The 26,619-nt window shown below is 39.5% G+C and overlaps 1 protein-coding gene across 1 annotated transcript in view; it reads right to left on the bottom strand.

The window, feature by feature from the left end:
• The window catches only part of LOC126187305 (cytoplasmic aconitate hydratase-like), a 311,989-nt gene that overhangs the window by 58,890 nt on the left and 226,480 nt on the right, over positions 1–26,619 (bottom strand). Inside the window, exons 11-13 of the mRNA XM_049928298.1 lie at positions 17,696–17,916; positions 14,131–14,287; positions 1,090–1,325 (exon numbers count right to left, since the gene is read on the bottom strand). Of these exons, the coding sequence (XP_049784255.1) occupies positions 1,090–1,325; positions 14,131–14,287; positions 17,696–17,916 (614 nt within the window). The remainder of the gene's footprint in view (positions 1–1,089; positions 1,326–14,130; positions 14,288–17,695; positions 17,917–26,619) is intronic.

The raw sequence follows: 26,619 nt of genomic DNA, 5'->3' as shown, positions 1-26,619 counted from the left end.
TCATACTGAACACTCACAGGGCAGATTAATAGGGTCCCTGGGATGCCCACATGACTTGGCACCCAGAGAAAGGCAACTGAGCAGGCAGCACAGCCAAAGGCTGCGAGATCATGGATAGCAGAAACCAGATTCCGAATGGGTACTTCAGCGCACAACGACAACGTGAGAGCAAGCTCTGTGTGTGTGTGTGTGTGTGTGTGTGTGTGTGTGTGTGTGTGTGTGTCCCACATGTGCTGTAACTGCCACTACATGGGAGGAAAGAGGTTAGGGGAGGGAGGGTAAAAGCACTAGGTGCTCGAGTTAGCGTGGCCTGCTTTATTATGGTAACCTAAATTCACAACAGTGTATGTACATATGCAAACTATCTTGTTTTTATTTTTCTTCTTGAAATCATTCATAGCAAATGCCACTTATATATGACCATTTTACAAATTTAAGTTACATGATGTAAAACCAAATTAGACACCAAGCAAAGAATTATTTTTATATTCCACTGTCACGGTAAGGCTGATGCCTTCCTTTAGAATAATAAAACACACACTGCAAATGCAGTGTTTCACACTAAAAATGAGTGATGTAACTTTAGTAGCACATCTAAGAGAAGGTTATAAGGCTTTATAGACAACTGAGGAAGTCTCAAATAAAAGTATTCAGCTACCAACCTCTAAAATGACATCAGTTAGCGTGTAAATATATTTATTTATGATTTGAGTGCAATCATCCTTTTGCTGATATTTTTATTAAATATATATTACAAACCAGATGAAACAGCAAGCAGATAACAAATTAATCCAAAGAAAAATTTTAATATTTGTGCCACATAAAATTATATATTATCCCGAAATCATTAGGAGTGCTGACCAAGACATTGAGAATTTATTCTGAGAAACTAATGGAGAATGTATACACAGTGAAACAACAAAACAGTGTTTTTCTTTTGCTTAAAAATTTTTTAGGTGGTCAGAAACATAGCAAAACGTTCAGAAATAATGGCTGTTAATTTGTATCTTTACACATAGACATGGTTGGTACCCTGCTAAGATAAAACACAACATATGTCAATAATTCACAAATTGAACTTCATCTTACCTTAGTCATGCTTTCAAAAAATGGAGGGTGTTTAATGTAGGTTGAGTTACTATCCCATGGATACAAAATTCCTTCTGGTGCAACAAGAGACACCCAATTTGGACTCCCCTTTTCGATTTTTTCGTAAACTTCTCGGAACATAGCAGGAATAACAAATTTTTGTTCAACTGCTTGTATCTCTTTTCTCAGTGGCCATATGTCATTTAAATACACTGGTTCCCCATCAGCATTTGTTCCTGAAAAAATAAAGTTAGGGTGTCAGGCAGAGGAACAAACTGTTAGATGAAAATTTTTGAAGTAATATTTACACATGAATTTTCAGCAATATACACGGCTCATTCAGCACTATCTACGTTCGACATCAATGTGCAATAACCACTCACAGGTAGCTGGTGGCAGCATTAGCAGTGAAGTATATATAAAGTGAGTCGGTGGTGGGAAAGTGGCAAGAGAAACAATGCTTGTAAAGCAGAAACGGAGCAATTTATCTCATGTCCAAAGCAGCATGATCAACAGATTTTGGGCCAAGGCTGGAAGCATTTCCAAAATGGCTAAACTAGTAAACTGCTTGTGTGCTATCATGCTCAAAGTACATCGTGCTTGGCAAAATGGTGCTATATGAAACTTGGATTGAGGTAACTGCGGTGCACCTCAGGCCATAGGTGACAGGGGTGAATGATGGTTGCAGAGATGTATACAGGCGAATAGATGTGCACCTGTTGAGCAACTTACTGCCCAATGAACCAAAGTGCTACCAACAGTGTCACCCCAATGACAGTCCAGCAAACACTGCTGCATATGGGCCTCCACAGCACATGCCATTCATACAGCCATGTTGACTGCTGTTCATGGGCAACAAAGGCTGGAATTTGCATGCTAATACCACATTTTGATGTCCACAGAGTGGCGATGAGTGGCCTTTTGAGATGAATCGTGTTTTATGCTCCATCCAACAGACAGCTGTTGGCATGTGTGGTGTGAAAAATTTGGAAGAAAACACTGTGCAACAACATTATGGTCTGGGGAATGTTTTGTAACATTCCCTGGATGATCTTGTTATTCTGGAAGCCACAATGGATCAATAAAAGCATACATCTATCCTTGGGGATCATGTCCACCCCTACATGCAGTTTTCATCAGCACGATGGCACCTACCAGCAGGGCAATGCAATGTGTCACACAGCTCGCAGGGGATGTGTGTGGTTCGAAGAGCATCAGGATGAGTTCCTCATATTCTCTTGGCCACCAAACTCTGATTTTAAACCAAATCAAATATCTGTGGGATCACCTCAGTCAGTCTGTTCATGCCATGAATCCTCAACCAAGAAACCTAATACAGATGGCCACGGCACAGGAGTCGGCATGGCTCCACATTCTTTTTGGTACTTTCCAGAATCTCACTTACTCTTCCTCCATGTCTCACAGTGGTTCACACTGCAAAAGATGGCTATTCAGGATTTTTGATTGCGATTATATTAATGTGACTGATCATATTATTGTGTTGCTAAAAGCAATAACTATGATGGCAGAAAACAATAATCAATGTAACTTTTCTGTTTCTATTCATGCTACAATGCTTATAAAATGTAAATTCCACTATATAAATACAGAATTCCTGACTATGTAGTGATATGGTTGTAGTGAAGTATTCATCACTATGCCTAATCTTTATTAAGAGCTGTACACACCAGTGCCAATACTTTTCATCTTGCTTGAGCCGAAATAGACTCTTCAGTATACCATAGCGTGTATTTCATAACAGCCCTGAACACATTGTTGTTTATCAACATTTGGAATGTCTGCTGGCATATGCAACATTTGCTTGATTTTTAAAAAAAATATCTTATGCTCCAACTCGTACTGAAGGCTAGCAAGGTGAACAGTGTTAGCAAATATTTTGTAGACACAAAGGAACAATACAAATGCTGACATTCACCAGAGTATCAAAATTTACAAGATACTGGTCTTTCACAGCAACACATTGATATTCATAATTTATAATATTAATCCTGTAAAAGTTTCTGTAATTTCCAATGTTCTTCAAAGTATCTTATCTTTTTTTTTTGTTTTTGAAATCCAGGTTACTGGGTTACTGCTGCTTTCTTTTACCACAAATCATGGAACTTTTATTTTGCTAATTAGTGCCACTCATTCTGTACAAATGCAAATGATTGTCTGGTTATCAGTACATCCATCCAGCACCAATAAATTACTTCCCTACAGTCCTGTCACCTGCAGTTACAACACAAGCAGATATGAATAGTGCCTGGACTGCCATCATGTGTCAACACTGACATGACGAATGTTTTCCCCAAATTCATTCCTAACTCTTCCAAAGTTTTGGTTGGCAGCCTAGCAAACCTACTTAAAAAATCTTGCAGCTATGCTGTAAACTACGTTTGACGCAACTACAGTACAGCTACATGGGCTAACCCATAAAACAAGTATGCTTGCATATTTACAGCTACTGCCAAACTGAACAAGCAGTAAGTTTGATCACCCATTTGCAGAGCATGTGGTGGGCTTAAGCTGAATGAGTACTTCACAATCTCTTTGATGTGCAATCCTGTACTTATCATTAGGACAAAGACATACAAATTGAGTCCATTATTAACTCACTACCACAGTACCCAAAATATTTTGCGGTGGAACAGTGAATGGGACACACTAAACAAGGTCAGTTTTCTTCACTGAGGCAGCACAATCAATGTTGAATGTAAGGAACATCCCCTCTATGATTACAGACTGATCGAACACACAATAATCCCCATATATGAACGTGAATGTCTGATGATGATGTGCTGTGAAATCAGCATTGGCAGACACAAAGAATGTTTGACTGTTCGAAAGTCATAAGTATGTGATGATCCACCTTACTGTTTGGCCCGACATTCATGTTGTTGAATTCTTACATATTACGATGACAATGTTTGTCACCAAAGAACATAGATGACAGCATTGTAGAAGGTGATAGTAATGCTGCTATTCTACAGAAAGTGAGCTCACTGCACTTTAACCTGTTAAACGTATTTGGAATTCACTTTGGTTTTAATTTTATCCTGTGAATTAGCTAATCTATTTGCATACCACATACTCTTTACCTTCCTAATAATATTTTTAAGCACCTTACTATACTGTTTGTAATGGGCTACTGTAGCTCAATTGTGAAAACTTCTAACATTTTGATATAATTCCCACTTTGTTCCACGACATCCTTATCCCATTACTCAGTCACCCAGGGCGCCATTTACTGATAGTGCCCTGTTTAGAACATTCTAATGGAAAGCAACTTCCAAAGAGTGTGAGAAATGTGTTAAGGAAACATTATATTTGTCATCCATGTTATTGGCACTATAAATATCCTACCGCTCTTGTTCCTTAACGAGGTTTAAAAAAAAAAAAAAAAAAAAAAAAATAACACTATTGCCTTTGCATTACCTTTTCTACATAGTTTGTAATTAGATATATCATTTGCTTGAGTACAAAAACCTTTTACAGTTAAAATTTGAGCATCATGGTCTGAAACACCATTCACCCTTTTACTAAGAGAATGACCATCTGGTAACGAAGAATGAATAAAAAAACTGCCTATGGTTATGCTACTGTTCCCTTCCACCCTCATCGGAAAAGACACAGTTTGCATCAGATCATATGAACTTAGGAGATCTTCTGACATCCTTTTTCTTGCACAATCACATACAAAGTTAATATTTAAGTCACCATATATACCTAACTTTTGGAACTTACTATAAAGTTAATCAAGAACCCTCTCTAGCTTGAGCAGAAATGCTATGAAGCCAGAATTAGCGGATCTATAAATAACAACAATTAGAAGTTAGTTTTACTATATTCAACTGCCCATCCACAACATTCAAATACCTGTTCAGTGCAATGCCATGATATATCTACAGACTCAAATGGAATACTGCTTTTTTATGTACATGGTCGCTCCCCCACTCCGCAAAGAACTCCTTGGAAAGCAGCCAGCTAATCTGTATCCTGGTAAAGGAAGCCTCTAAATTGTCAAATTATTTAAGTGGTGCTTTGATGTACCAATAATATCTAGTCAACATCTATAAGTAGTTCACTAACTTTATACCCCACATATTTTGATGAAATATGCTAATTCCTTCACTACTCGGATACATGACTTCCTCTGAAGGAGATTCCTTTGTTAGAGTGTCTTCCTTCAAGCAGGGACACCTATCAGCTGACTTCTATATAAAAAAGGTGCATTTCTAACACCAACTACTACAGAAATTTTTCCACTAGTGATCCCACCACCACCCACTACACTGTCACCTATAAGCTTTGCCAGCCTCCCATTCCCATACCTACTGAGGTGCAGGCCATGCCTAGAGAAACCTGATTGATTGATAGACTCAACTGGCACCACTACAATGTGAGCCATGTCCTCCACCGTAAGTGCTCTCTCCAACCCCATGTCAACACGGCTAACAGCACCATTATGACGAGGCCGATCATGACGCTGAAAAAGTTGCACGAAATGCACATAAGTGCCACGAGTTTGAGTAGCTATCCTTACGAGGCCACCACCTGCATCATATTCCCCGCCCCTACCAAGACTATTCCCAGCTCCACCCACAATCACTATCCGACCCTCTTTCATAAAATTCCTACATAACTCCCCTAGATTAACAGTCATCTGAGCCAACCTTGCAGTAAGCTTCAGAATGTCGGTGACATGGTACTCACTCCCCAACACTTCCTATATGCAGTTGAGCAGTATGTAGCACCACACCTCCACAACTCTCACCGCAAGTAATGATGAGTGTTAAAAGAGAGACAATTCTGGCCGATTGTCATTTCGATATAAAATCTGACCATCACCTCAAAAGTGTGTGTGTCTCTTTCCCAGCATTCATCTTGTTGTATGCAGTCAGTGGTTTTTGTGATTTGGCAAATTAATTTTAATTTAACTTTGTGGGTGAATGACCTTACTGCTGCCATAGTTATCAGTCAACCAGGAAAAGGGAAGTTGTATGCATCATACTGAATTGTGTAAACTTTATTTTGTGTGTTATGTTTTAACAGTTTAGGTACCTTATTTTCAAGACAGATATTAGGGACCAGCCCATGATTCGCCTAAATGAGCTTTAAAAAAACCATCTGAGAACCACACTCAATCTGGCTAGTGTACAAGACCAATAGCAGTTAATACGGCACACAAATCTGATCTGTGTCTGGCTCACCATCCTCTCTCTTCAGCATGTTACATTAAACTGCAGTCCATAGCCAAATATCCACATTTTGAATGAAATGAAGTGCACTGGCTGTAAAACAGTTTTATTCAAAGTCACAAACGGTTTTGCAAACACTGAAGGCAAGCCCTTAGGCGGTCTGCACTTTTGTGACTGAAATAATTGAAGTTTCACATATTACCATAAAAGCTCGTTTCTTGCTTTTGGAAAGGATACAGAGTCCAGCCATGATTCTAAATTCCAACTGTTGTTTATCGTTTTACAATTATTTCAAGAGTCACGTGTATGTAACAGAAGGAAACAAGTATCATTATTATGTCTACATCTACATGATTACTCTGCAAGTCACAATTGAGGGCGTTGGAGAGGATTCATCAAACCAGCTTTAAGCTACTTCTTTTCTGTTCCACTCCCGAACAGTGCAAGGGAAAAACAAACACTTCCCTATGTAGGTGGGCACCTACAAAATATTAGAATACTCCAATGAGAATGTTGGTGATTGAAATCTGATGAGAACGTCTTGCCGCAGTGAAAAACACCTTTGTTTTCATGACTGCCACCCTAATTTGTGTATCATATCCCTTGTTTCGTAATAATACAAAACGAGCTGCCCTTCTTTCAACTTTGTTGATGTCCCCCATCAATCTTATCTGATGCAGACCCCACATTGTACATTAATAGTGAAGAAGAGGGCAGATAAGCATTGTGCAAGCAGTCACTCTGTGAGACCCGTTACATTTCCTAAGTGCTCTGCCATTGAATCAGTTTTTGGTTTGTTTTGCCCACAACATTATCTACATGAGCATTCCAATTTACGTTTTCATATTTATAATCACTAAGTATTTAGTTGAGTTTACAGCCTTTATATTTGTGTGATTTATTGAGGAAATGCAATGTAGTGGATTCCTTTTTGGTACTCATATGGATGACTTCACACTTTTTAAGAATCAACTGCCACTTTTTGCACCATAGAGAGATCTTTTCTAAATGATTTTGCAATTTGTTTCGATCATCTAATGACTTTAAAAGATGGTAAATGACAGCATCATCTGCAAACAATTGAAGAAAGCTGCTGAATTGCTTACATTGATCAGGAACAACACAGGGCCTACGACGCTTCCTTGGTGAAGGCCAGCTATTACTTCTGTTTTACTCAATGACTTTCCATCAATTGTTATGAACTGCGATGGTCGTTCACAGGCATACAACTTGATTAGAAGACACAAGTGAGAAACAGTGTCAAAAGCCTTCTGGAAATTTCAAAATATGGAATCAATTTGATGTCCCCCATCAACAGCACTCATTTTTTTGTGAGAATAAAGAAACAGTTGTGTTTCACAAGAATGATATTTTCTAAATCTGAGCTGGCATTTTGTCATTAAACTGTTTCCTTCAAGGTAATTCATAATGTTTGAGCACAGTACATGTTCCAAAAACTTACTACAAATTGACATTAGGATACAGGTCTGCAGTTCAGCAGATTACTACTATTTCCTTTCTTGGGTGTTGGTTTGATTTGTGCAATTTTCCATTCTTTGAATATGGATCTTTTGAAGAGCGAGTGATTGTAGATGACTGCTAAGTATGGAGCTAGTGTGGCAGTATACTCTGAAAGGAACCTGGCTGGTATACAGTCTGGACTGGAGGACTTGCCTTTCTGATGTGTTTTAAGCTGCTTCAATACACTGAGGATACCTGCTTCTAAGTTACTCACGTTGGCAGTTGTTCTTGATTCAAATTCTAGAGTACATACATTGTCTTCTTTTGTGAAGATATTTTGGGTATCGTGTTTAATAACTCTGCTTTAGTGGTACTGTTATCAATAACATCACCATCATTATTGCGCAGTGAAAGTATCGATTGCTTCTTGCCACTGGTGTACTTTACATCTCTTTGCATTTTCTGTAAAATTTCACACTTCTGTAAAACTTTGCCAGTCTTGGGGATTTTGCATTATTTTAAATTTAATATGATTTATGATTCTTCTGCAACAGTGTTCTGACCTATTTTGTGTACCACAGGGGGATCAGTACCATCTCTTATTAATTTATTTGGTATATATCTCTCAAATGCCATCAATATTATTTCTTTGAATTTAAACCACTTACATAGTCTGACTGGAAGGAATGGAGACTGCACATGTATCTTGCATTTATTTTTGGTAGTTTGGTGTTACAGCATTCAGCCTAGCTGCAACGATCCTGTGTTCGCTAATCTCTGTATCTGTCATGATGCTCTCTATTTGGTCGGGATTATTTGTTGCTAATAGGTCAAGTTTGTTTTTGTAACAATTCACATTCCAAGTCATCTCCTGAAAATAATTTTCTGAGAAAGCACTCAGTACAATTTCAGATGGTTTTATAGGCTACCACCGACATTAAACATGTATTTTCACAAACGTATCACAGATAGATTGAAGTCGTCATGAACCATAATTTTATGGGTAGGGTACCTAACTGAAATGACACTCATGGTTTTTTTTTCTAACTGTTCAGCAACTGTATCATTTGAGTCAGGAGGTTGACAAAGGGAAACAATTATTAATTTATACTGGTTTTATTCAGTACTGTTATCTTATTTTTTCTCTTGATTTGATATGAAACAGGAAATTCCACAAGCTCCTGGTTCATTTTTTGTGATGAATGCTTACCTTCCCCTTCTCTCCATATTTCTCACAGTTGAAAGCTGCCTCACAGGAAAAAGATTACTTTTCCACAGAATGAAAGCATTTACTATTGCAACATCCTACCCATACTAACTCACAGCAACTATCTACTTCAGTTTCAATACAAGGCAAACTACTACTGAATGCAACAAACACTCCACTGCCAACTGTGTTTAGTCTACCCTTTTATGAACACAATTAAATGCTTTGTAAAAATTTCGGCTGAACTTATTTCTGGCTTCAGCCAGCTTTTTGCACCTATAATTATTTGAAATTCAGTGCTTTCTATTAGCATTTGGAGCTCTGGTTCTTTTCCAGTACAGTTTACAACTACAATACTGAATGTTCCAATGTTTAACCTGTTCTTGTGTTCGTTTTGCTCACATTGAAACTGAAGCCCTTTCTGCACGTTCCCGGGTTCCTCTAAAAAAAAAAAAAAAAAAAAAAAAAAAAAAAAAAAGTCCCATCCATACATGTCCAGCAAATTTACTTATTCACAGCTTAACATTTTTTATGAACTTTTTCAAAACATGGCTGAATACATACTGGGGGGGGTACTTTGCAGTAACTACATACAAAATTAGTCCTTATCTCTTGCTCACATGTGCTACACTGCCTGCTTTGCCTCCTTGCACTCCTTGCTGAAAAATGTTTGCCAACTGCGTATAAGTGCACATCCTCATCCATACAAAAAGATGTGTATCTGCAGTAAAAACTAAAGATGATATACCAATTACAGTTTTATCAATGCTCATCACCCGAAATATATATGCTTTATCAGAAGAAAATAGGAACAGTAAACAGTTTCATTATGTGGAACAGTAACCTTGTTCCTGTATGGCAGATTTCGACAGAGAGAAATATAAAGAGAAGGGAACTTACGTACTAGTGAACTGAGGGTTTCTCTGAAGTCTTTGGTTGAGTCTGGTGCTTTATAGAAGGATCCATTATTATCTTATGACCATCCCTGATACTGAGGCTTGCCCAAACAATCTCACATACAGCTTCAATTTCTACATTGGTGGATCTGAGTTTCTTGTCTATTGCAACAAATATACCACCTCCATTTTATCCTTTTGATATACATTTAAATTGTTTCCAAAAATCTCAATGCTATTAATTTCATGTTTCAATCAGCTTTCTGTACCTAGTATTATGTGAGCTACACTGCTTTTCATGAGCTCTTCAAACTCCGGCACTTTGCTGTGAATGCTTCGGTAGTTCATCTTTAGGATTTTAATACTCTCACCTGTGCGAGGCATTTCCTTCGAACTTACACTGATACTTCTGTGTTTGCCACAGCTATTGTTATCTGAATTGAATGGAGAATCGTGTGATGTAAAAACCCTTGTGTGCACCCCACACACAGTAAGCCCGATTTAGGTGGACCCTACAGTTCTCAATCCTCTGGTGAAAGTCCAGGAAGTTGCAGCCTAGCTTGTCACACAACTTCCAAAGTCTCTGATTCAGTCCTTCTACTCAGCTCTGAACCAAAGGGACAAGATCAGTTCTGGTGACAATGCTGAAAAATTGTGAGCTTCCTTGAAACTCCACACGCAAGGGTGGTTTTCTGAATCTTCTCTGTCAGTCGCGGGAATAAATATCGGCAAAAATCATACCTGACAAAGCTCATGGCTTAGCAATGCATTCAGAAGACATCTTTAAGTGACACAGAACTATTATGTGGTCACAACTGAAGATCATTCTCTATTCAAAATCTCACAAGCGTGAAACAAAACGACTGCACAAACTGTGTGTTTCACTATTACCTAATACTATGTTACTATTTTGCCATGATCATCTTTCCTTGTCATAAATAAATAGGGACTGGGAAAGGTCATCTGCCCAACCAGCATGTAATACTACAGAGCTTAAATGACATCTTTTGAATCGGTAATCTGGAACCTACAAGGACATCTGCAGGAGGTGAAGAACATTAATGGTAAGGTATCATTACATTTGAGGTCTGTCCTGACAGTACCAAACCCAATAATAATATCATGAACACAGTTCACACAAGTACAATGTAATTTGCTTGGAATCATTACCATTTGCATTCCACAGTAATGACCTGGAAGACAATATCCATAGCAAAGAGGAAGGGCCACTACTCATAACAGTCTCATCCTGGGTAATAACAACTCGCTCACTCAAACGCAACTCCTACATACATGACCGCAGTCTCTGGCAGCTGCCAGAGACTATGGTCACGTGTGTGTGAGTTGTGTTTGTGTGCACACGTGCGTAAGTGCGGCCGTTGGCGGGGGGGGGGGGGGGGGGGGGGGGCATCTTTTGACAAAGGCCTTGTTGGCTGAGAGCTAACTTTCTGAAAGTTTTTTTTTGTTGTGGCTTTCTGCGACTCAGCATCTCCGCTACATAGTGAGTAGCAACTATCCTTTTCATAATATTGTTACATTCCATCCTGGATTTTCCACTGTTTCATACTGGATAGGTCATGTTTTGGAAAACCAACTACTAAAGGGGTATCAGAAACAAGAAGCTTAATGGATTACAAATGAAGATCTCATGTCTTTGAGATGACATGTAGTGGAGATGCCGAGTCACAGATAAGATCTCTCTCTCTCTTTCTCTCTCTCTCTCTCTCTCTCTCTCTCTCTCTCTCTCTCACACACACACACACACACACACACACACACACACACAAACAAACAAACAAACAAATGCAATCTCAGGCACCTGAAGATCTGAAGCCACATTGTGAGCAACAGCACCAGTGCATGACGGGAGTGGTGTCTGGGTGGGAGTAAGGAGAAAGTTGGGGCGGGGAGGGGGAGGGATAGTAGGGTAGGGGTGGCAGACAGTGAAGTGCTGCACCTTAGATGGAGGATTGGCGAGTGGTAGGTAGGGAGGGAGGGGGGTCAGCGGAAAAGGAGAGAAGTAAAAAAGACTGGGTGCGATGGTGAAATGAGGGCTGTGGAGTGCTGGAATGGAAACAGGAAGAGGGGAGTGAGGACAATGAGTGACTAAGCTTGAGGCCAGAAGGATTATGGGAATGTAGGATATATTGCAAGGAAAGTTCCCACCTGTGCAGTTCGGAAAAGCTAGTGTTGGTGGGAAGGATTCATATGGCACAGACTGTGAAATGAGGGATGTCATGTTTCGCAGTGTACTCAACAACAGTGTGGTCCACTTGTTTCTTGGCCACAGTTTGTCGATGGCAATTCATGCGGACAGACAACTTGTTGGTTGTCATGCCCACATAGAATGCAGCACAATGGTTGCAGTTTAGCATAGATCGCATGACTGGTATCACTGGAATAGGTGATGTTTGTGATCGGACTAGAGTGGGTGGTGGTGGTGGTGGTGGTGGTGGGACGTTGTGTGGGACATGTCTTGCATCTAGGTCTATCACAGGGGGTATGAGAAATGAGGTAAGTGGATGAGAGACAGGGTTTTGTGGGGATGGATGAGTGTATTGTGTAGGTTCAGTGGGTGGCAAAATACCACTTTGGGAGGAGTCTGAAGGATAGTGGGCAGGATATTTCTCATTTCACGGCCCAACAAGAGGTAGTCAAAACCCTGGCGGAGAATGTAATTCAGATGCTCCAGTCCTGGGTGGTACTGAGTTACGAGGGGGAATGCTACTCTGTGACCGGACGGTGGAACTTTGGGACGTGGTGGGAGACTGGAAATATAAAGCATGGGAGATTTGTTTTTGTACAATGTTGGGAGGATAATTAGGGTCTGTGAAGGCTTCAGTGAGACCCTCAGTATATTTTGAGAGGGACTGCTTGTCACTGCAGATGTTATGACCATGGTGGCTAGGCTGTATTGAAGGGATTTCTTGGTATGGAACGGGTGGCAGCTGTCAAAGTGGAGCTATTGCTGGTGGTTAGTAGCTTTGATAATGACATAGTACTGATGTAGCTATGTTTGACGTGGAGGTCGACATCTAGGAAGGGTGACATCTAGGAAGCTGATCACCCCCCCACCTCTTGCCTGACCTCCGTCTAACCTGCAGCACTTCACTGTCAGTCATCCCTACCCTGAGTCTCAGTTGCCCGAGACTGTGTGTGTGTGTGTGTGTGTGTGTGTGTGTGTGTGTGTGTGTGTGTGTTTTTTGTTTATTTTTGATGAAGGATTTAATGGCCAGAAGCTTTAATTGAGAGTGTCTTTTTGTTGTGCCTATCTGCGACTAAGCACCTCCGCTATACAGTGAGTAACAACTTTCCTTTTCATAATATAGTTACATTCCATCCTGGACTTTCCACTGTTTGATAGATGACATAAGGAATGTGACAAATTTGGACAATTTTAAGGAAAGATTGTGGACTGAAAAATAGTGTCATAAAATTCATCCAGCAGCTAAATAGAATATGGAGGAGAACTCTGCTCATTTTTTTATGGTAAAGTAACTGTCCATATAGATTATATCTCCTATTGCTCAAACCATAATTATGGAGAGCTGGTTTAATGGTAGTTGCTAGAAAGAATCTTGTGCAAGTATCCACCCTGCTAGGCCACTGATAAATGTTGGTATCACTGTGACAGTGCTCCTTTGCCATACCTGTGCACAGTTTGGGCAAAGTATTGTGAATGTGACTCAGGTGTCTTAAATCTCAGGAACATCAAAATTTGAAAGGGAGGAGATTACAGAATGTTAGTAAGGTCCAAAATAGTTTGCAGGGTGGAGTTATCCTCAGACTCCAAACATCGTAGAATTTTCTGAATGACTTGATGCTAGGAGTACCAAGTGAAGTTGTATGGTGTTTATGCTGAAGAAGACTAAACTGCATCGGTTTTTTTCTTGTGCCTTAGAGTAAAACATTGATCACTGTTTACTTTCAATACCGTAATTTACTCCTTTTGCAAACTTTGTCAATTGAACAAACAGGTTTTGTTTTTTCATAATCTCTCACTGTAAAGCAAGGTGTGTGTGTGTGTGTGTGTGTGTGTGTGTGTGTGTGTGTGTGTGTGTGTGTGTGTGTGTGTGTGCGCGCGCGCGCGCGCGCGCGCGCACACACACATACACACATGCATTCATACCCATCCACATGCACATATACATGGCTAGGAGCTGTGCATGTACAAATGTTGGAAATTTTACACGGTAAGAGCGATTTTCAAGCATTTACTTACATAATAAAAAAATCTCATTTTAGTCTTGTACTTATATTTGTTCCCTTTACTTACCAAGTGGCTCCTTCTCAAAGTTTATATCAATTCTTCCTGCAATTGCATAAGCTATCACCAACAAAGGAGATGCAAGATAATTGGCACGAGTATGTGGATGGATCCGACCTTCAAAATTACGATTTCCAGATAAGACTCCACAGCACACAAGATCACCCTGAAACCAAAATTAAATCACAGCACATTAAAATCAAAGATATCCACTCATAGTATAAAATTTTTTACTCCCCTTCAGTTAACAGTCTGTGCACTATGGGTTAGTGTCAAGAATAAGCAGAGGAGACAGTTACAGTATCACAGAATTGTTGTTTTTATAATTCTCCTGGAGTACGTCATGATGAGGTAGTTCATGGCAAGCAACCATTTTATTGAAATATCGTGCCTGTTGGACACTGACATCAAGCCATTCACCTGTGAACTATTTTGCCTGTTGGACACTGACATCAAGCCATTCACCTGTGAACTATTTTGCCAATCAAAGAATTTCTTTGAATCGACCGAAAACACAAAAAGTTACTAGTAACTGAATCAAGTAATGCCACACATATGTTCGGTATTTTAGATACTATGACAAACCATTAGACAACCAGGTTGATATGAGGATAAAAATTTACTATTAATAAAAACTGTAAACATAATGCTGGTTGAGTTTAAGAAAGCAATTATGTTCTTATGTGATCTTTGTTAGCAATTTAATTTGAGGAAAATTTAGAGTAATCTATATTCTGCAAGTGCAAAACAATGTACTGGCAATGGTAATAAATTAGCTGATTCTTTAGCTCGAGTGATACAACTCACTGCTAAGTGATGTTATCAGCAGTATGGATTACTTATTTTCAACTCCTTCATTAACTGTGAATCAGCCCAGTGTGATAACAAATATATTGGGTGAAACTGAGCTTTGTCTTTGTAAAAATTGTAAGTCTTGTGGGTTATAGAAAATAAGGCTGTGTGTTTCTGATTCTAAACTTGCAACTACAACTTTATATTTTCACCTTGCAAAAGTCAGTTGAATATGAAAAACATAGTGAGTACGTGCTGTATTGTCTTATTGAGTAGCAAGTATGTTGGTCATAATTCTTAAGTCATAAGTTTTTCTGATTCTTGTCATCCTGTTATTTGTTTTGATTTTGAAAAGCTTATGTGTTACTTGGGCTTGGATATACAGTATTTCTATTACCTATTGTATTTGTGAATCGTGAACAGGAAAGGTGGAGATCAGTGACAAGCAAAGGTTGAGGACAAAGGGTTACAGTAACAAAGGATTTGTTGTAGGGAGAATTCCCACCTGTGCAGTTCAGAAAAGCTGGAAGAATCCAGGTGACACAGGTTGTGAAGTAGTCATTAAAGTGAAGCACATTGTGTTGGGCAGTGTGTTCAGCAACTGAGTGGTCTAGCTGTCTCGTTTCCACAGTTGGACAGTGGCCTTTCATATGGACAGCAAACTAGCTCTTAATCATTCCAATGTAGAATGTAACACAATGTTGGAAGTAAGTTTGTAGATCACATGACTGCTTCACAGGTATCCCTGTCTTTTATGGGGTAGGAGACATCAGTGGCAGGACTGAAGTCAATGGTAGTGGGAGGACATATGGGACAGATCTTTTAGCTCTGAGTAAGGCAGGGATATGAGCCATGGGATAAGGTGTTGGGTGCAAGGGTGGAGTAAGGACAGACAAGAATATTGTGTAGGGTGGGTGGATGGTGGAATACCTCTGTAAGAAAGATGGGTGGATATTCCTCATTTTAGAGCAGGATGAGGGATAATCAAAACTTTGGCAAGGAATGTAATTCAGCTGCTCCAGTCCTGGGTGGCAATGAGGATATCCTCACCCACAATTACTTCTCCTTTGAAGATCTCACCCATGAATAAATCCATGGCACCTGCATTATACCAACCTACACTAATTTATTACTAGCCCATCTAGAGTAATTTATCCAAACTACTCAAATTGCCAAACCTCTAAATTGGTTCATATTCTATGATGACATTTTCATCCTGCCACTGATGTCTCCTACCCCATCAAAGACAGGGCTACCTGTGAAAGCAGCCATGTGGGGGCAATCCATCCACATCTTCCAGAACCTCAACACTTCCTTCCCATCCACTTCATCTGTTCATCTTCAGCCAACAAACTACCTTCTTTGATGTCGACTTCAACCTTAAGGGCATCTACATCTGTCCAAACCAAACCTACTAACTACTGACAATACCTCCACTTCATCAGCTGCCACCCATTCTTCACGAAGAAGTCCCTTCCATAACCACCCATGGTCACTGCATCTGTAGTGTCAAGCAGTTCATTTCAAAATGTGCCAAGAGTCTCACTGCTGCCTTCACAGAATGAAATCACCTGCTAAATCTATTCCAGAAACCGATATCCTATACCTTTTCTCACCAATGACCTACCATCTCTCATGTACTCACAGTCCAGCCATAGAGGATCGCTTCTCTTATGGCTCAGTACCACCCAGGATTGGAACAACTGACTCATTCTTTGCTACGGTTCCAATAATATTTCATCATGCCCTGAAATAAGAAATATCATTCCCATCCATCACACAGTGGTACTCCATTGCCCACCCAACATATGCAATATCCTTATCTGTCTCTCCTCCACCTCTGCTCCCAACATCTTGCCCCATGGTTCATATCCCTACCATAGTCCTACATGAAAGATATGTCCCATGCATCCTCCCACTACCAGCAACTCCAGTCCTGCCACTGACATCTTCTATCCTATCAAAAGCATGGCCACCTGTGAAAGCAGGCATGTGATCTACGAATTTATCTGTAACAATTGTGCTACATTCTCCACACAATGGGCCTCACTTTAATGACTGCTTCACAGCCTATGCAATATGAATTCTTGCCTTGAACAGCAGCTTTTCTGAACTGCAGAGTTGGGAAATCTCTCTATAACATGCTCTATTCCTGTAACCCTCCTGGCCTCAACCTCTGCTAGTCCCTGCCCTTCCCTTTCCTATCCCCTTCCCTGCTCCTGCTACAGTAACCACACCCCTTCTATACCACCAATGCACCCAGAAGTTCTTTCCTTTTCTCTACTCCTGTCTCCTCCCTTTCAACCCCCCCCCCCCTTTTTTCCCCTGCTCCCAACACAGCCTTCCGATACTGCACCTAGTAGCTTTATCCTGTCCCACATTCCCACATGCAGCACTGGCATCTTCCTCCATTCTCACCCCTACCCAGCAATCCATCCCCCTCCTCATGCCTTGCTGCCACCTTATCCCCACCACCCACCCCTGCAGCAAGGACTTTGTCTGAAAGTTCGTATATTTCTACTATTCTTTTCACTGTGCTTGACCAAGTCAATGCCTCCTCTATATGGTGAGTACCAATCTGTTATTTCCATATTATTTTTATTCCATCCCGGACTTTCCATTGTTTGTCACAGGAGTAAGCTATTCCATGAAATTAATTTCTTGTGAAACACATATGGACAGAGGGAGGTACACCATTCTGCAATTATTTAGACTTAGTATCTAGATCATAGCTTCACGTAACTGTTCTTCTCAAATATTTAAAAGCAAAGAAATAACTAACCGTCTCAATAGCTTCAACCACTGGTTCAGGCAATGGTCCACTGTTACCTATGCATGTCATGCAGCCATAGCCAACTACTGAGAACCCAAGTTTCTGCAAATAGGGGATAACACCACTCTCTTCTAAATAATAAGTAACTACTCCAGAACCAGGTGACAGGCTCGTCTTAATATATGGAGCAACAGTTAACCCAGCTTCTACAGCCTTCTTTGCTAGCAGTCCTGAAACAAATCAGTCATAAAAATTATCACTCAACTGACAATTGTTACTTACACATATAATTAATTATAACAGAATCGAAGTGTCTTTGTAATTATTAGGGACTGAACCATATACATATTTATGAAAAGAAATTTAAAATATACAAGTAAAATATCAACTGATTTCCACTTAGAAATAAAAACCAAGTTTCCAGTGTTCTGGAACTGAGACAATGAACCTGGATGTCAGTTTTATGCACAAGAATGTCAGTTTTATGCGCAAGAAAATTCAACTAGAAATACTCGACAAGACAATATACAGAAATGTATTCTCTGTGTCAACATTTTACAAAAATAATGAAGGGTAATACAGTCCCAGTTGTTGCATGCTTTGTGTAATCATCCACGATCTGTTTCAACCTTTAATGATGAGATTTTCAACTGGTGACAGAACATGCTTCTGTACAAGTGGTCTACAGGGTGAGTCACCTAACGTTACCGCTGGATATATTTCGTAAACCGCATCAAATACTGACGAACCGATTCCACAGACCGAACGTGAGGAGAGGGGCTCGTGTAATTGTTTAATACAAACCATACAAAAATGCACGGAAGTATGTTTTTTAACACAAACCTACGTTTTTTTTAAATGGAACCACGTTAGTTTTGTTAGCACATCTGAACATATAAACAAATACGTAATCAGTGCCGTTTGTTGCATTGTAAAATGTTAATTACATCTGGAGATATTGTAACCTAAAGTTGATGCTTGAGTACCACTCCTCCGCTGTGCGATCGTGTGTATCGGAGAGCACTGCAACATACATCGCGTTTCTACAGAATGATCTGCCAACGTTGCTCGAAAATGTCCCACTGGAAACGCGTCGATGTTTGTGGTATCAGCATGATGGTGCACCTGCACATTCCCCAATTAACACTAGGCTGACCCTTGACAGGATGTTCGACGGGCGTTTCATAGGACGTGGAGGACGCATAAATTGGCCAGCCCATTCTCCTGATCTTACACCTCTGGACTTCTTTCTGTGGGGTATGTTAAAGGAGAATGTGTACCGTGATGTGCCTACAACCTCAGAGGATATGAAACAACGTATTGTGGCAGCCTGCAGCGACATTACACAAGATGTGCTGCAGCGTGTACGACATTCATTATGCCAGAGATTGCAATTGTGTGCAGCAAATGATGGCCACCACATTGAACATCTATTGGCCTGACATGTCGGGACACACTCTATTCCACTCCGTAATTGAAAACAGAAACCACGAGTGTATGTGTACCTCACCACTCATGGTAATGTACATGTGTGTCAGTGAAAAAGACCAATAAAAAGGTATTAGCATGTGGACGTAATGTGCTGTTCCAGTCTCTTCTGTAGCTAAGGTCCATCACCGTTCCCTTTGGATCCCTACGTAATTTGGTGCTCTCCGATACACACGATCGAACAGCAGAGGAGTGGCACTCAGGCGTCAACTTTAGGTTACAATATCTCCGGATGTAATTAACATTTTACAATGCAACAAACGGCACTGATTACGTATTTGGTTATATGTTCAGATGTGCTAGCAAAACTAATGGGGTTCCAAAAAAACGTAGGTTTGTGTTAAAAAAAACATACTTCTGTGCATTTTTTTATGGTTTGTATTAACCAATTACACTAGCCCCTCTCCTCACATTCGGTCTGTGGAATCAGTTCGTCAGTATTTGATGTGGTTTACGAAATATATCCAGTGGTAACGTTAGGTGACTCACCCTGTATATATAGCAGCATGTTCAAAAATTACCTTACTTAAGGAGAAAATCAAACATACGATAATCAAACAAACCACAAACAACTGGCACTACTTTGATCTCTTATTATTATGCAGCTGTGCACAAACTCACATTCTGATTTTGGGAAAACTGCTATTACAGAAATTATTCTACTCATATTCAATCTTCCACTGCTCTACTGCTGCAACTCATTATCACTGTGACTTTCAAGTGTATCAAGGGAATTCTTCTGTTTTGTAATCAAATATCTTCACTTTGGGGGGAGGGGGTGAGGAGTATCTCTCCAACACTAGAGCTTAAGAGTGTATGCTTAAAATCAACTATTTGTCCACTATTCAGAAATATGTTTCTGGGAAGATTTACACTGACCAATTAAAATTGAATTCAGATTTACAAATTTGTTTGGATATCTCAAATTTTTTTATGAGTGCTCTGTATTTTTTCCCCTATACTATTTCACACATTCTTCCTGTAATATAATCCAGTTTGGAGATGATTACTGTGATAACACTTTATGAACAACATGGCTCCGTATAAGGATGACCACAGATGGCTGGAAGGATTACTGTAAATATAAACAGCAATTCTCATTGTTTACACTTCCTTTTGTTTTATACTCAATAACCGAATATGACTCCAATGAAATTCTGTTATTGTGTCGACAACCAATGAGCACAATACATTAATTTCTCTTCGCAACAGACAGAATTTTATTTTGGCCTAAACTCTCATGTTTTTCAGCAAATGTTATGCAACTCAATTTAGGGTGCACTTTAAAGATCAAACATATTTACAAGAATTCTAACAGTTCGTTAAGTAATAAAACAAGAAATCATATATCCTAAAATGTTATAAATAGGTTCAGCACCAGAGGTATGCTTTGTGCTGCTATTTTGATAGCTTGTATTCTGTATGAAGTTTCACAACACATTTCTGCAGAAAGTACCAACTTGTTAACTATCTTGAAATTTATTTGTAAAATTTCCAATGCTCATCAACACAAAATCAAATAGCAGTAATGCAGGAGAAAGTCTTATAATGAATAAGAAAGTAGAATATGGGTACACTACTATGAAAAACATAATGAACAAATACTAACAAAGAGAGAGAGAGAGAGAGAGAGAGAGAGAGAGAGAGAGAGAGAGAGGGGCTGGCCAGTACTTACCTCAGCTCAGTACAGCCAATAATAGATACACAAAACAGAACAGAAAATTTTACGTATCCTAGCTTTCGGAACTTTGTTCCTTCGTCAGAGAGGAGAGAGGGGGGAAAAAAAGAGGAAGAAGGGAAAGTGGATTCAGTTACTTACAACCCAGGTTATGAAGCAACAGGGGAAAGGTAAACAGGGAGGGCAGCAAAGATGGAGGCATGGGTGTCAGAGGGAAGCCAAAGATATTCTACTGTAAGTACTGTGCCAGCTTCAAACCAAAGAGGATGCATACAGAAGTAAAGAGGCATATAGTATAAAGATACACACAACTATGTAGGATGAAAAGATGTGTGAATGGCTAAAGAGGAAAGGGAAAGAGGAGAAGACTGAAGAGTAAATGGGACTGAGGTTGGTTAACGTAGGTTCAGTCCAGGGGGATGGTGGGATGAAAGGATGTGTTGGAGTGCAAGTTCCTATCTCCGCAGTTCTGAGGGACTGGTGTTGGGTGGGAGAAGCCAAACGGCATGTATGGCTTAGCAGGTTCCTAGGTCCCTAGAATTATGCTGGAGGGAATGCTCTGCTACTGGGTATTGGACATTTCCTAGGCAGACAGTTCGTCTGTGCCTGTTCATGCGCACAGCCAGTTTAGTTGTCGTCATACCAACGTAAAAGGCTGTGCAGTGCAGGCATGTCAGCTGATAAATGACATGTGTTGTTTCACATGTGGCCCTGCCTTGAATTGTGTATGTTTTACCAGTAGCGGGGCTGGAGTAGGTGGTTGTGGGGGGATGAATGGGGCAGGCCCTCCATCATAATTCTAGGGACCTAGGAATCTGCTAAACCGTACATGCCATTTGGCTTCTCCCACCGAGCACCAGTCCCTTGGAACTGCGGAGATGGGAACTTGCACTCCAACACATCCTTTCATCCCACCATCCCCCGGACTGAACCTACGTTAACCAACCTCACTCCCATTTACTCTTCAGTCTTCTCCTCTTTCCCTTTCCTCTTTACCCATTCATGCATCTTTTCATCCTACATAGTTGTGTTTATCTTTATACTATATGCCTCTTTACTTCTGTATGCATCCTCTTTGGTTTCAAGCTGGTACAGTATTTACAGCAGAATATCTTTGGCTTCCCTCTGACACCCATGCCTCCATCTTTGCTATCCTCCCTGTTTACCTTTCCCCTGTTGCTACATAACCTGGGTTGTAAGTAACTGAATCCACTTTCCCTTCTTCCCCTTTTTTTCTCCTCTCTCCTCACTGACGAAGGAACAAAGTTCCGAAAGCTAGGATACGTAAATTTTCTGTTCTGTTTTGTGTATCTATCGGCTGTACTGAGCTGAGGTAAGTACTGGCCAGCCCTTCTACCTCTTTGTTAGTATTTGTTTCTCATCTTTATATGAGATTTTCCATTAATCATTTAAACATAATGAACACATTATCGTAGCCAGAAGAGACACATAACCAACACCACCTACAGTAGTACAAGTTTATGTGCCTTCAGAGTCCACATATGATGAATCACTTAGAAGGACTGATGATGAGATACAAAAAATGATTCAGTGTGTTAAGGAAAACAAAAATTTTAATGTGATGGGGACAGGGCCATCCACTGATTTCACAAGCAAGTGGGCAAACTTTTGTCAGGGCTCCCGAGCTCTTTCAGCCCACAGGAATTGTCACAAATACTGATTCTTCAGTACATTGTTTTACATGTGAGCAGTAAATAAATGCTGCCTGCACACTGCACTGTATTTGAACAAATACACTTATAATGGTGGTGGTGGTGATGAAGATGATGATGAACCTAACATTTAGCGAGAGACCTTTGCAGCATACTTCGTTTTCTTTATTTAAAAAGTCTGATAGGATCTTTCAGTATCAGATGAACAACTTCGTACAACTGCAGATGAAACTCTGAATCTTCTATTCTTGCAGCTGATGAAGTTATCCACTACATCACTGAAGTTGATTTTAGAATCAAGTTCATGCTCTATTGATAACAGTGATAGGTGATTCAGTTTCTGTTGGCCTAAAGTTGATCTTAAATGATTTTTGATTAATGCTAATTTACTAAATCCTCTCACCTGAACAACAGTCACTGATAGGGTAATGAAAATCCTGAGCAAAGTGCAAACTTCAAGAAACACACCTTGTAAACTCAACTTATATATTTCATTTATAAGAAGAAATTTAATCCCTTTGTTTTTTGTTGTCTTCGTCAAATCTGGAAGAGCAGCTCCACTCGCTGACTTAAACATTTCTATTTCTTTGATAAGTTAGTATTAATTTCTTAATCATACCACTATAATACAAAGTTGAATTTATTCTGAGAATGGCTTCAAAAGTTGTACAAATGTTTCTCATTTCTTCATACAGAGAATCCACCTGAGACACAATCTTGTCTATAGGAATAATCTTATCCATGATCATGTCAAAAACCTCTTTTTGAAATTTTTGTTGTTCTGTTTCATCTGAGAGTGTGTCAGGTGCTCAACTACTACCCCAATCAGACTCACCAAAGAAAACCCTTCCTGTTCCTTCCTTTCTTTTTTGAGAAAACTGACTCAGACCCAATATTGTAGCCATTTTTCAGCTCTGCTTAAAAATTCAGGCCAGAAACCTTTTGACTGAAGAATCAAACTTCTTCCATTTATAAGGTCTAAAATGTCCCTCAAAACATTCCAGAGAGTGAATGTTTCAAACCTGGAGAAAAAACTTCCTTTTGCTATCTTTACCACCACGCTAATGTAGGGATAATAAGCATAGTCCTCTCAGTTTTCCAGTACTTGTCACACTGTCTGTTCCTTCATATTTCTCCATTTTCCTGTATTTATCAATTTCTTTTATTTTATTAAGATTGGCTATGTACTCCATATATTCTGTAATTACAAGTATTAGTTTTTTCTTTTGACTGGTTTCTGTATCACATTCCATGTTTCGTACCTCTTGAAGTAGCCATGCCGAGTACAAATTTTATTTTATTTTATAATTATTTTTATTATTTATTTTATTTTATTTTATTGGGTACATTTATTAAGATAAACTGATGTAAGTGAGTATAGTGTTCATGCTTTTCCTGTTTGCTCCATTCATGTTTATTTACTGTTTAACTTTTTACCTTTTACACTGTATAACCACCACACTGTCAAAACTGTGCCTCAATCTAGATATGTAACATCTTCCCCAGCATCATTTACAAACATTGTAATTACTTTGGCGACAATAGTCAGTTACAATCTGATGATGGTCTTGTAATATAGCGCTTTTCATTTAATAGTAACACACATAAAAACCCACTCAAAAGCACGGAAGGAGATCTTAGGGTACTCCACCACTCCAAAAATCACATACAATGAATTTAATGGAGGAGCTGGAAATTTTTGTGCACAAAAAAGTAAGGAAAAAAATTTCTCAATAACAAACTATATAGTAAATCAGTAATGTTTTTTCAATTATTTATCTTGTACCTGGTAACTGTAGTGATTTCCATAAATATTTTCACTTCCTCAGACTCAACATATTCAAAAAAATATTGGTAACTAAATTTCATAACCGACAAGTTTTTGTAAAAAATTGTAACTCATAGAAAACATAACACCTCTGACCATATACAAATTACTTGTGAAACCATACTGTCATATTGTCGCTCTAACAGGATCCAATTACAAAAACAGTGTCAGTGATGATTTGCATGTACGAGATATTCTGTGTAATGGAAGAGGCACGATACTTGCAAGTACACAGACAAAAATACTATAATAACATTAGCATATAAAAAGCATCCCAAGATTTACTTCATCCGATTTTCCGACTGCAGTGTAACTTCAAAAAGACAACTAGATTCAATAAAATCATCTTGGGTTACAAGCTGTGTCATTTTTAATAAAACATTCAAGTCATAGTCACCAGCAGTTGAAATCACTGGCTGCTGAGGCTGGCACACTGTACTGCTTATATAGATGTAATGGTAGTGTCTGGAACCTTCCAGATAGGGCTGGAGTGGAACATGCATGGAAGGCAAGTTGAGCAACAGTTCAACCCCGCAGGGGACTGAGTGACGACATCACAAGGTGCCAGCAACTGGCGCCAAATTCGAAACTGCTGCTCGTGCATCCTTACATGCGTCTAGCCTACATCTGTTTCCACTCAATGTCCAAAGCCTGCCCCCATGCCCTACTATGTTTAAATTCCTAATCTTTGTTACAATTTTTGCTATTTTATTCAAATTTTGGCCACTTCTTTGATAGCAGAATCCCAATACGATGATGTTTGAGCGAAAACCCTCATTTTTTCAAATTGTATTTTATGCCTATTTTCTCAGCAATGTTCAGCCGTGGTCAGCTTCTCAAGTTCTCTTTGTTTAATATGCTGTTGTGCAGAGCATTCATAGCAGATACATTCATCACATGTCGCACATTGATTTCTGTGATTATTTAACACAGTGCTGCTTGTCTGTTAGTATTCATATTTCTATGCAAACACTGCTGCTCCCAGTCATTAAGTGGAGACTGCATTGTCCGTGGTGTGAGGTAATGCCTGATATTTGGTAGTCTCAACACACTCTAGACAGTATGGATCTCAGAATACTTAACTCCCTAACAATTTCCAAAATGGAATGTCCCATGCATCTAGCTCCAACTTCCATACCGCGTGCCAGGTCTTAATTCCCATTGTGTGGCCGTAATCACATTGGGAACCTTTTCACGTGAATCATCCGAGTACAAATGACAGTTCCACTACTGCACTGCCCTTTTATATCTTGTGTACACAATATTACTACCATCTGTATATGTGCATATCACTATACCACAACTTTTGTCACCTCAGTGTAAAGTGGGGACAGAAATTTCTAGAAAGTCCTTCAGAATAACTAAATGACTGAAACAAGGATGCTGTCTGCCTACCACATTCTTTAAGACGTATGTGCGGAAGGCAATAGATGTAGAAAGTGCATGGGCATAGAGATTGAGGTACGGAACCTGTTAATGTATTCAGCTTTCCATCCTGATGATCAGATCATCGCAGTAAGTAATGAAGAGGAGATGTCTCACATGCTTGGGAAATTGTTGGCAGAATATAAAAAGTGGGATTTGGAAATTAATTTTGAAAAGACAGAATATCTAAATTGTGAGAGGAGGGAAATATCTTGGACATTGGTGGACATCAATTTGAAGTGTGCAAAGAGTTCAAGCATGTGGATAGTATGCTATCATGTGATGAAAGCTTGACACGTATCTAACATTGGATCAGACAGGGATGGGAGGCTATCTAAAAATTAAATACTGTACTTCGGTCCTCAAAAATGGGTTTAAAAGTTAAAATGCAATTATACAAAACCATCGTGAAATCAATAACAAGTTGTGGGAGTGACTGTTGGGAACTCGCAGAAAGAAACAAAAAGGGACTTAGAGCTTTATAAATGGATCTCTTGAGAAGAGCACATAGAATTTCCTGACCTGGCTGCATTAGAAATGAGGAAATTAGAGAGAGGAGGTGGATTCATCATAGTACCATGTATAAGATAGAGGAAAGATAGTTTGTGTGGTTAAGGCATATCAAAAGAATAAAAGAAGGCACATGGCCAAAGAAAGTGTATCCAAAAAGTGGTGGAGAACAGTGGAAAAGAAGAGGATGAAGAAGAATGGAGGAGACTGGGGTGTTTTATGACTGAAATGAGGGATGCGGTGACAGCTGAACGCTTGTCAGAGACTGCAAAGGACTTGGAAGAATAGTTGAACAGAACTGATAAGAGGTTGCAAGATTAACATCAACTAA

This window comes from Schistocerca cancellata, chromosome 5 (genome assembly GCF_023864275.1).
Source record: "Schistocerca cancellata isolate TAMUIC-IGC-003103 chromosome 5, iqSchCanc2.1, whole genome shotgun sequence".
Lineage (NCBI taxonomy): Eukaryota > Metazoa > Arthropoda > Insecta > Orthoptera > Acrididae > Schistocerca > Schistocerca cancellata.
This window is presented reverse-complemented; position numbering and strand designations above follow the sequence as displayed.